Here is a 12151-nt window from a genome sequence, read left to right on the forward strand (position 1 = left end):
TGGATGCAAGGACCCAGAATGAGTGATGTGAGGAAAGTGCAGTCAAACTCAAGGAAAATACAGTGGCCAGAGTGACTTCAACTAACACATTGAATTATTCTAGCATACATCACAATGTTTGAACCTACAATAATGAAAAACAAGCCTAGAATGCAGTAAGGAATTTGTGAGCTAAAATGGTAATAGTGAGGGAAGAGAAGCAAAAGCAGAACAAACATTGAACAGTTACTTGCAAACTTCAGTACTGGGATCCTGATGAGCCAAATTCCTTTCCATAATCAAGCATTCCAACCTCACTTGCTCAAGCTTGATCTCCAATTCCAGCTGCTTCATCCATTCATCTGCCATTGCATGCTCATGGTTTTGAATGGCCATTGTGCTCTGGAGTCCATGTTCACGCTTAGCATGAGATTTGCACATCTTCAACTCTCTGCTTGCCAATTGGGTCTCTAGCTTGAGGTGTTTGTGATTGGCCTTGACTGTGGATGCCTCATGTATGTGCTGAACGAGTGAATCTGATGCCTGATTCATCTTCATAGTGAGCTCAGCTAATATTCTAAGCCAGGGAGTATGGGGCGGACTACTGTCCCAGCCTGTCCCAATGTGTCCCCACCTGTCCTGATGTGTCCCTACTTGTCCCAGCCTGTCTCAATGTGTCCCCACTTGTCCTGATGTGTCCCTACTTGTCCCAGCCTGTCTCAATGTGTCCCCACTTGTCCTGATGTGTCCCTACTTGTCCCAGCCTGTCTCAATGTGTCCCCACTTGTCCTGATGTGTCCCTACTTGTCCCAGCCTGTCCCAATGTGTCCCCACTTGTCCTGATGTGTCCCAATGTGTCCTGATGTGTCCCTACTTGTCCTAATATGTCCCTACTTGTTCTAATGTGTTCTGATGTGTCCCTTCATGTCCTGATGTGTATGTCCTGATTTGTCCCTACTTGTCCCAATATGTCCTACCTTGTCCTGACTTGTCCCTACTTGTCCCAATATGTCCTGATATGTCCTGACTGGTCCCTACTTGCTCTAATATGTCCTGCCTTGTCCTGACTTGTCCCTACTTGTCCCTACTTGTCCCTATGTGTCCTGATGTACCCCAACTATTTACTCTTGTCCTAACTATGTCCTTGCTTGTGTTGATATGTCCCGACTTGTCCTGATATGTCCTCACAGCAACTTAGGGTAGTCATTATGGCCATTATGACTGTTATGACAATTATAAAACTTTTCATGCAATTCTTTAAGACTAGGTATCCTGATGAAGGTGTATGTGATCCTTACTATTACAATCCTAAGCCAAAGAAGCAAAAATGCTAGCAACAATACAAACATCTCACCAAGTCTTTCTTCAAAAGTGTTCATGATTTTTAGGTCAGTTACTTATATCTCGCTAAGGTCTTATCCTAATGGTGTCAGGAGACTATGGATAGACTCTCCTTGACAAGGACTGCGACTTTGGATTTCATGAACAAATTCCCACATTTGAAGTCATAGCTAATCAGCAAAACACAAAAATTCTTTAAGTCCATGATATGGTCTTACTTGACATTGCTTATATAAGCAACATTGTGGTCAACCACAAGTGTTTTCCTATGTTTTCCTTGCTCTCTTTTCTATTCAAGTGGATTTACCTTTCAGTCTCTGCCTTCTAATGTGTCTCAATGTATCTAAGTGTATTTCTCTATTTCTCAAGTGACCCTCTCTAACATATTCTCTTCTCTTTAGGTCTTTTCCTTCCTTCCTATTTGCCTACTTTGACTCTATCTTCCTGAGTCCCTCTCTCTCCAACAAGGTTTCCCTTAAATTTTCGCATTTTTGCTTATTCTGGTTCTTGGTAAGTTTTTCTTTCTGTCTTCTACACCCTTCTCTGATCCTCTCTCTTCACTCTAGCTCACCAGCTCACCATCTCTCTTCACCCTGGCTCACCATCTCACCCTCTCTTCATCTATCTCTTTAGCCTGGCTCTCACCTTCTCCTTTGATGTCACATTTTACCTATTTGATAAGTCTCTTTGTCTCTTTCACAGTCTTCCTTCTCCTCTTCTCCCTTCAATTTTCATGTTTTGCCTATTCATACTATCATAATTCATGAAGGATCCATCTTTTATACACTGGGAAGTGACTAAGAGTAACATTCACCTATATGAAAGAATTAAAGGGTTTACATCTTACCTTAGGACAGACAGATGAAGAGCTAGAACCATTTGTAGACACAGATTGGGCAAGTCAACTGCATAGTGTTACAACCATGTATGCCCCTATTCATTTTCTCTCTTACTGTGTATTACATCATGAGCCACATGATGCCACCACTAGACTTATCATTGACTCATACCTTGTATTACATCACGACTGCCATTGCCATCATTAGATGACCTATTCTTGCTATCACTTACACGTCCTTTATCTCTGACTCATATCTGTTCTCACATCTGCCCTAAAGCACTTGTAGTTCCCTATAAATAGTTCTCTTGTACGCTTTAGTTCTGCACTTTAATCTTACTAGGTTTTACCTGAAACATCCTTCACTTGAGACCTCCAATCTCTTGTCATCTGAACCGTACTTTAAGATAGAAGCACTCCTTCTGTCTTAGCTTACACTGAACGCTTGACTTATTGTCTTATGTAGAATCTCAGCAGAGGTCTTAACTCTTATCAAGTTGTCTGTCATTAGAACTATCCTAGTTTGTAACACATAGATATTCAATGTCTGGATATGTGGTAATGTTACATGACTCACCAATCACATGGAGCACCAGGAAACAGCTTACAATTGCATGACTAAAGCAGAGTATATTACACCTACCTCTGTGGCATGCAACATCTTCTACTTTAAGTCACTACTCAGTGAGCTACACAAACTAACAAGAGAACTGATCCTCACCTACTGTGACAACTGAAGTACAATAATGGGTTTCAAAGTATGTGGTGTGCATATGTTGGAACTTCACAAAAACAAGAACATGTATTGATATTCAAGCTCCACGTAAAACACACATGTTACTGATCAATCCTATCATGGAAAGTATCCAGTATTGTGGAATAGATAATTGATAAGCCTGTACTATTCTCTACCATCCCTCCTGATGCACATCTCAGAGTGTAAAATGGTACTAGAGGCCCTTCATGAAACAAACAGGAATCTGAAGCTTGCTTGGTACCTCAAGCTAGTAAACATGTTAATAGATGATGACTCATCTGACCCTGAGCCATCTGATGAGTCTAGCTCAGTTGGACTCCAACTCAGTCTTAGACTTGGGCTCTATTGATTCTGATCTATCATCAAATATCAGCATGGATTCCATAAGTTCTTTTGATACCTGGATGTCCTTGTGTTTGTAGAACTCATCAATAAAATTATCCATCATCTGGTTTTTACAACAATTCTTATAATCCACAACTACCTGTCACCATTCAGCTGGCAATATTTTTGAATGCTGCTGGCCACTACAGAAATGCAGCAACCACAGAACACATGGCTGACTGGGCAGGGGTTTTGGTCAGAACAGTATATAACTGCTATTGGCATGTTATGGTTGTGATTCTGCAGCACCATGATGATGTCATCCACTTCAACCCACTGGAGGCCAAAGATCAGATTGAGATAGATTGAGTGAAGGACTGGGTTGAGGAATGTGCATGTCAAGAGTGGCATGATGGATTTTTGCATGTTGATGGTACACCATTCAATGTGTACCGATGAAAAAAGGTCAAACACAATGCTGGTGAGAAATGGCTCGCATGAGCACTTCAGGCACATCGAAGTAATGTTGATCACATTGGTCCAGTACTGTTACTGCCTTTGCAAGCTTCATTAGCACTTCAACTTGGTTTGATCAAGTAAACAACTGGACAAAATACATGACTAGTATTGGCTACTGTCATCTACTAGCTAACATCTATTGCTGTTGAAGACATTAACTGTATGCACATCGCCAATGCTTGCTCCCAAAAATGCCTCCTACTGTGAATGGTCCTGTCATCAATGAACTGTGCCAAGTGGGCATGTAGCACCTGTCCCTGTAGACTTGATGTATCACTTCCTGCAATTATAGATAAAATGGGATACAATAATTCCAATAGCTCATAGGTGTCTACACTTGTAGGGCTGATACATCAGTGGAGGATCCTATCAGGACACTCCCATAATAAGCTTGCACCCCTAATAATCGCTTTTTTGACCACCTACTGTGGGAATTTCCTCACAACACTCAAAAATAGATTGTTCCTCATACCTTCCCACATTATTCCCACACCCCATACATTCGCATTTTTGGCCACCTACTGTGGGAATTACCCCACAACACCCAAAACATCGTCCATTTTTGGAATCCCCACAATATCAATTATTCCCACACCCTTCCCACCTCACTGCAGCTTTACCACTACACCACCATAGGTCTCTCCCTTGTATCTGAGCAGTAGTTTTGTATATAAATGTGTAATATAATATAATAAACCGCTTTTTTTGGGTATATGTGTGACAGCTCTTTCTCCAGGGCTATTTTAAAATGGCCTAGGGTACAAAACACCTTCGCACTTTTGCCCCTTTGATAGGGAAGTGTTCTATGGTATTCAGGATATATTTATGAGTGTATATGAAAAGATTCCCATGCTTTGTATGCCCAGAATTAGCTCAAAATAGGCTGAAGTTTGAGACAGTGCATATACTTTCCATTTCTACTGATTAAGGTCCTATATCTTCAGCTCATCGATATTTAATAATCAGACACCTGTGGCACATCTCAAATATATTCAGTATCATAGATCTAAAGTTTCAGAAAGATCCATCAAGTATTGAATGAAAGGGAAGCAAAGGAATGTATATGTAAAGAGTGAGAATTGACACATAACACACAAAAGTAGGATTTAGATGTGATATAGGTCGAAGATTTCATCAAATTTTAATAGGATATATGTTAGACTGTACAAGGAACCTATACTACACTTTGCCCTGAAGGTGGAAGATATGTGGAAGGGATGTAGTGGTAAAGTAAGTTGATGCAGTATTAAAGTCCTACCATTATTACTCAACTGACCATTTTCGATGTTTTGAGCATTTGAGGTTTCCCACACTCAATTTCTTATCTATTTCACTTCTTCAGGTCTCAATGCTGGGTGGATTGCTGAGTAAATTTAGAGCCCTGATACTGAATATATCTACAATGTACTTCAGGTGTCTGATTATTACATTTCGATGTTTTGAATGTATGGGCCTCTTATCAGTAGAAATAGCAAGTATAGACACAATCTTAAATATCCAGCTCATTTTGAGCTGATCCTTGTCATCAAAAGCAAGTATATATGCTATGTAAATGATATATAGACAGGTTGGATCATGGATGCAAGGATAGAGTAGTCAGACACATTAAAAATGTCAAACATGCGATTTTGTCCAATTTTGTTCCTGCAGATGAATCCTGTAGGTTTCCTGTGGTAACCATGTGATAGACACACTCTAAATATGAGTAGGAATAGACCCCTCACCATCCTTGAGGTCCGGTCCTACAGGAAATTTTTTCACAGGGGGTAAACCACCAGGAGAGGGTAGGTATACTGCATCACAGGGTCTTGTCCTATGATCCTGGACTCCTGATCAATTATTCCTACTGTTGAATAGATGCTGGGGATAGATTTTGCAAGTACATCCACCTAGAAATAAATACATGGGAACATGTTTTGTGTTTTCCTGTATATATGCTATATCTATTGATGTAGGGCGCTTCAGGGGGTCAAACAAGTGGGGGAATCTCTTCATATACACTCATAAATATATCCTGAATACCATAGAACACTTCCCTATCAAAGGGGCAAAAGTGCGAAGGTGTTTTGTACCCTAGGCCATTTTAAAATAGCCCTGGAGAAAGAGCTGTCACACATATACCCAAAAAAAGCGGTTTATTATATTATATTACACATTTATATACAAAACTACTGCTCAGATACAAGGGAGAGACCTATGGTGGTGTAGTGGTAAAGCTGCAGTGAGGTGGGAAGGGTGTGGGAATAATTGATATTGTGGGGATTCCAAAAATGGACGATGTTTTGGGTGTTGTGGGGTAATTCCCACAGTAGGTGGCCAAAAATGCGAATGTATGGGGTGTGGGAATAATGTGGGAAGGTATGAGGAACAATCTATTTTTGAGTGTTGTGAGGAAATTCCCACAGTAGGTGGTCAAAAAAGCGATTATTAGGGGTGCAAGCTTATTATGGGAGTGTCCTGATAGGATCCTCCACTGATGTATCAGCCCTACAAGTGTAGACACCTATGAGTTATTGGAATTATTGTATCTGGATTGCATTACTATAGTAGGTATTTAATGTGTCATTCTTACAGTATGGCCTGCATGTAGGTGAACCAGTTGTTCAGGAGACAATGGACAGTTGGGCTCGTCTACTTGGATATGATTGAGGGTTTCTGGAACATAGGCCACAAAGGGGTTGTTGCCAAAAGGGTCTGGTTGGTTGACCATGTCATGATGTGAGTGAATACCATGGTTGTCTACATCATCCCAATTGATCCCATACTTTGCAACAGCTTCATCACTTTGAAGGGTGTCCTCTGGAGGATGAAATGTAGGTGCCATCTCAAATCCACACACACCATGCTGCAGCATACTGAGGAAACACATTTCATGGGGGCTTGACATGCCATGGTCATGGGTACTCATCCTATGATGGTTCCATGTCTCAGCCCAACCATGAATCTCGTGTCCCAGGACATCAAGGAATAAATGATGAAGCAGCCATATGTGATGCACATTGTCAACATTAAGCCCACTGCTGACTTCCAGATCTTGAAAAAAAAGTTTCCACTTGGAGCCGATTCCGTTAGTCAAATCCACCCATAGGTGCTCAATACGTATATTATGGACACTTCTGAGAGATGCATTAGGAGCGCTCAGACAAGTATCCTGAAAAAAGCAAGCATACTGCCCCCATATACATGATCCTCGTCCAGGCCCTCGTGAAGCCTCCATAAATTTAGTGACTTCTACATTTTCAACTCCATGGTCTCCACAAACACAACTAGGAAGGCCATGGGTCTGAACAATCTCTTGAAAAAGTTCCAAGACAGTTTGTGCATGATTATTATTGTGCGCATGAAGTCCAGTAATGTATCATGAGTAGCCATCAATGAATCCATGGATTACAATCTTCCATTGAATAAGGCCTGCTGATTGTCTAAAATGTATCAAGAACAAGTGGTGAATAAAACAGTACTTGCCATGCTGGCCATCATGATGAGTCAGGGAATTATAACCTTTGACATTGTATACTCACCGAGTGATATGGTGCACACCAAATGCAGCTGCCGGAGGGCCATGGACCCGGGAATATGATGCTTGAATATGAGAGCGAGGTACACTGACTCCCATGTAACGAAGTTGGCCATCAATCATGCAGCAGCCTAGACATGGGTAATAGGTGAGAATTTGCAGCATGGCACTATCCAGCTCATCATCAGAGAGTACTGATTGAGATCCAGTGGAGGATGTATAGTATCTACATGTGACACCACCTTCATCAGTGAATTTGATGTATACTGGGTGTCCTGGTTCTACAAGCTCATTTTCTAGTGCCCGGTGTTGAATGGTGTGTGAGGATACACCAAAAATGCCTGCAAGACGTGTGGGTCCAGCAAATTGCAAGGCTGTCTCTAGTACATCAGGGTTGATTTCAATATGAGGGTGTCCATGAGATTGGTTCTGAATGGTAGTAACAGCTTCTATAGGTGGAGCATCAGGGTAATCTGCTGATCGGCCCTTTGCTTCGTCAAGATCAGCTACCATTAAATCCAGACTGGACTCCATAGTAGCCAATGTGACTTCTGGTACAAGCGCACAATGCTGAAATAACTATTAGATATGTGGGAAGCTGATATTGGGGTGACTTACCTGCGTTATATCAGCTCTCAGCTGTTGGCACGCTTGAACATGTAGCTGAAGGTGAGCAGCATCACCCAGCTGAGTAAGAAGGGCAACATGGACATCATCTTTCAATTGGTTGAAAGAACAGATAATGTTCTGTAATGGGAGAGGGAGGTGAGTGAGGTCAATGCTGTCGTCACTCATGAGAATAGCAAGGTCAGAGATAGAGGCCACTTTTCAGACCTTAGGATTGGAACTTGGTGGGCGCTAAGATAGGCTGCACAACCAGTATAGCAATCAGCTAACTCAATATTCAGTAATGTGAAACTCATGGGACTTCCCTATATGGGAGACATAGTTATAAAATTCATGCTGCAAAATTTACAATCAGCTGTGCCAGTCCAATGGTCTGTACAAGCAAGATGTGCATAACCCAGCCCTCCTAAACCTGATATGGGCGAGTCTGGCACCTGAGAGTTGGAAAAAGAGGTGAAACGAATGCCAGATTGAGAGACGTACAGACTTTACTTGTGCAGAAACAATACTTAATAAATTGTCAGTATATGCAAGGTGAGGGACATGTGAGACATACCTTTGACAATTGGAAATGAGAAAGACCAGCCAGGAGCGAAGTAGCACGCTGCATAGAAACTTTCTTGACCAATGATAGCTGTGTCAGGATGCCCTCTGCTACAGCAAGATTTGGCAGATTCTCATCATCACCTCCTATACAATGTGTGTCCCATCTGGCAAGAAAGAAACCAAGGTAACAGAGGAAGTGTGCCCCAGCAAGGGCTTGCTCACTGGCTGCCCTGTTGCCGCATCACACATTGCACAATAGAATCATTCGATCCAGTCGCAATGTGAGTCCCATTTGGCGAGAACAAGACTGAGTTAATGTAATCAGTTTGTCCACTGATCACAATCTAAACAGCTGTTGAGCTGATATCATGTCCAGATGCCACACAAAGAGAAAACCATGCCGAAAACATTTTGGATGGTGCAGAGTTGATGGGCAAGAACAGCATTGCTGATATATAGTGTGGTGTGCTGTGCCAAAAAAACACTTCACTGTGTGATTGGTTCGTCAGGAAATTGCAGAAGGATGCATGAAGGGGCCGGATGGGGGTATGACTGTCTCATTGTTAGTTCGAGTAGAGCCTCAGCCGACATCAGATGCACACTTGAATAGGACGAAGGCCTCGAGCACTTGAGTCTAGACAAGACTTGTGTGACCACTCTATGACACTGTGCAAACATACCTTTTCTCTGAAGGAGGTTCACTACAACACATCTGCCTCCACCAGTAAGAATGAATATGACCTTCTAGTAATAGTCATTGAAAGCTGTAGACAGACATGATATCGCTTATCAAACAAAGTATTTGTAAAGAACAGAAGGTACACTCACTGTCAATCTGACTGTGACCTTCTGCCAGGCAGGAATTGAGCCAACTGAAATGCTGAATACTAGATCAAGGTTGGGTCAGAATTCATCCATGATCGTCATGATGCACTCACCACACATTCTACTAATCCCGTGGACTTTCCAGCATCCATTGCAACATGAAAAGCTTCTGCAGTTGGATGTAGTGCAGCACCAGAATCACTACCGGCAATCATTTCTTCATAGGCCATCTCTAGCTGAAAGATGAGGCCAGTGATGACTGACATGTGCTTTGAGATGAAGAGATATAGGAACTAAACCAACCTGACTGACTGACTGACCTCTACTGGAACTGTTCCAGTGGAGGCACTGGCCTATCAATATGCTTAAAGAAACCCTTTACTAACCCAAACCTATATAGAAAATAGTGCTATAATAGGTGGTGATGAGGTACTTTGGAGCAGGAGGAAGTTGATAGCCGGTACAATGTAGAACAGGAGAAATAGGGGTGGTTGTTGGTGGATTCATTCAGAAGGGCATACAGTCATTATGCGGGTTAGAAAACAATGTGCACTGTGGATGTCTGGTCAGAAAGTTCTGGGTTATCTGTTATTACATTAATGCAATAACAGATAGCCTGGAACTTTCTGACCAGATGCCCTCAGATATGTTTCTTGGACTCTGGCACAGAGTCTGAGCAGACTTAACACATACCGTCCATTTTCTGTATGTCCTCCATGCAGGGAGCAAATGCCAAGGGCAAGCAAGGTTTTGGCCCTTCCCAAGTTTAAAAATGTTTGCCACCAATGTATGCCCTGTCTTACAGAAACCTCACTGGCAAGGGTGGTGATGCTCTCAGAAGAGTCATTGACATTCATCTGCATCATTGCTCCATTCTCTCCTGCAGAGGGGTTGACCAAATCATGACATTGGTTGGTTGTGGTGACACATAAGACATGTGCTAGAGTACAGTAATTAAAAACCATGTGACATAAATGCTGACAGAGACGTTGTCTCCTGTTGTATGAGTTGTATGACTGTTGTTTAAGGCCAGAGTACTGATGGCACAAAAAACGCAGGGTGACAGGAGGGTGGGAAGATCTTGTACTGTGAGTGTCACAAGTGTTGTTTTTGTGTTCTAGCTCAGCTAAAAATGGAGGGCTGCATTCATGTATTTCTTTCCTGTACTCAAATATCATGTTAGTGGGGCAGATGCACAAGTCCATCCACTCCTCACCGCACGAAGGAGCTGGTCCTTTCTTTTGCTAATGAATTGTATTGGTGGCTCATGGGACTCATGCCACTTGTCTGGCAATTCTGCATTTTCATCATGTGTGATGTGGACCTCCTGCCCTCCATCTCTGAGCCTCTTGAGAGCTGCATCCATCTCTTTCTTGAACATAACTGAGAGGTCAAGTCCCTTGGACATCCATGCATCATCTGCCTGACCAAGCATCATTGAGATGTCGTTCACATTTACGCCCCAGCCCATTTCTGAGGCCATTGCAAGTTAGCGCAGATGCACACATCCGCATCAGGTACTCATACCGAATATCTTTTTGTTTTCTGGGTGCAATGGATCAGCCTCTAAATACATGTCCACATCATCAGGCAACTCATCAAACTCCACAAATAGCCAATCTCAGTGATCGCGAATGAGGAACTCATCGAGTGATTTAATCCGCTCATCATTCACACCATTCGCCATGCACTCCTCCAACACAATTCTTCTGGCAACCATGGCTTGAAGGAAATGTGCACCAGCATTCTTGCGAGAGGTGTCAATCAGGACCGCCCTCTCTTGTTGCACCTTCATTTTCTTCTGCTTTTGATGCTTCTTTGACTCACCATCCCAACATTTCCACACTGCGAGCCAGTACTCTACACAGTAGCAAAGATACACCCAGGACGACCAATATCTGGCGGGGAGGAGCACATAGCTGAGAATCCACTGGTCCTTCATAGCAGGAACCCACAAAAACTCAAGTTGACCGGCATCCCCTGCACCATAGCTTATCAGTTCCAGAACACTGTAATGAATTCTGTGGGGTGCACACGCATCCCATTGGTCCATAGAGAGTTTGGCCTTGGTGACAGGGATGCAGAAATCACAGATGGGTTGAGGAAGTGCCCCACTGATGGCAGCATGCTTTGCTGCAGATTTTGCTGCAGTCATCACACAATATTGTTTGTGAATGGGTTTGAAGTGAGGTTGAAGCACCATGCCCCCATATCGCTGGCAACCTATTTTCTTGATGCAAGGCATTCAGTGAGTATCAGCAGGACAAGGGCAAGTGTGATGATGAATCACAAAGATGACATAGCAACATTTACTAACTCTACTGCCAATGGCCAATCTGAAAGTACAGTATTCCATGGTCACTTGCATCATTGCATAATAACAATCAAATCACATTATTCTTGCTGATATGTTTTCATGGCAATAGAGCTATGTATGACTGATGTAATATCTCAAATCTGCCAGCAGGAAATGTCACAATGTTGCAATTTATAGCTGACAACTCACCTTCTTACACACATAGCACCTTTGAATGATTTGCAGTACAAACAGACTTCATATATCAACGAGGACTACCTTTGCTGACATCTGACATGTGTTATTGGCAAAGATTGCGGCATTCTCAAGGTCCGAGTTCCTCTTCTCAAAGACAATACCAACAGAGACCGACAGTCATAGTGAGACTCAGTGAGCAAATCAAAGGCTACTCACTGCTCCAGGCTCATGGTTGTGTTACAATAGTGGTTACCCCCTATCTCTTTTTCCACACTCATGTGTATTACGTCGTGACCGCACCAGGATGTGCCATCATTAGACTAACGGTCGTCTATATCTGTATTACAGCACGACCGCCACGTGCCGTCGCTAGCTGACTCATCT

The 12151-nt window shown here is 42.6% G+C and overlaps 3 protein-coding genes across 3 annotated transcripts; all 3 read right to left on the bottom strand.

The window, feature by feature from the left end:
- Positions 1-6312: 6312 nt before the first annotated feature.
- BJ212DRAFT_1287184 (uncharacterized protein) lies at positions 6313-6975 on the bottom strand (the record flags this gene model as incomplete). The annotated part of the gene is made up of 2 exons (XM_041331976.1): positions 6313-6874; positions 6929-6975. The coding sequence occupies 2 exons, from the start codon at positions 6973-6975 to the stop codon at positions 6313-6315; spliced, it is 609 nt and encodes a 202-aa protein (XP_041185927.1).
- A 300-nt stretch (positions 6976-7275) lies between these two features.
- Positions 7276-7788, bottom strand: BJ212DRAFT_1287176 (uncharacterized protein; the record flags this gene model as incomplete). The annotated part of the gene is made up of 1 exon (XM_041331975.1): positions 7276-7788. One exon carries the CDS (start codon positions 7786-7788, stop codon positions 7276-7278), a length of 513 nt encoding a protein of 170 aa, XP_041185928.1.
- Positions 7789-10447: 2659 nt separating this feature from the next.
- On the bottom strand, positions 10448-11428 carry BJ212DRAFT_1487918 (uncharacterized protein; the record flags this gene model as incomplete). Its single annotated transcript, XM_041341323.1, has 4 exons — positions 10448-10746; positions 10801-10893; positions 10951-11253; positions 11308-11428. The coding sequence occupies 4 exons, from the start codon at positions 11426-11428 to the stop codon at positions 10448-10450; spliced, it is 816 nt and encodes a 271-aa protein (XP_041185929.1).
- Positions 11429-12151: the final 723 nt, after the last annotated feature.

Source organism: Suillus subaureus (assembly GCF_016647635.1).
Source record: "Suillus subaureus strain MN1 chromosome Unknown BJ212scaffold_110, whole genome shotgun sequence".
Taxonomy (NCBI): domain Eukaryota; kingdom Fungi; phylum Basidiomycota; class Agaricomycetes; order Boletales; family Suillaceae; genus Suillus; species Suillus subaureus.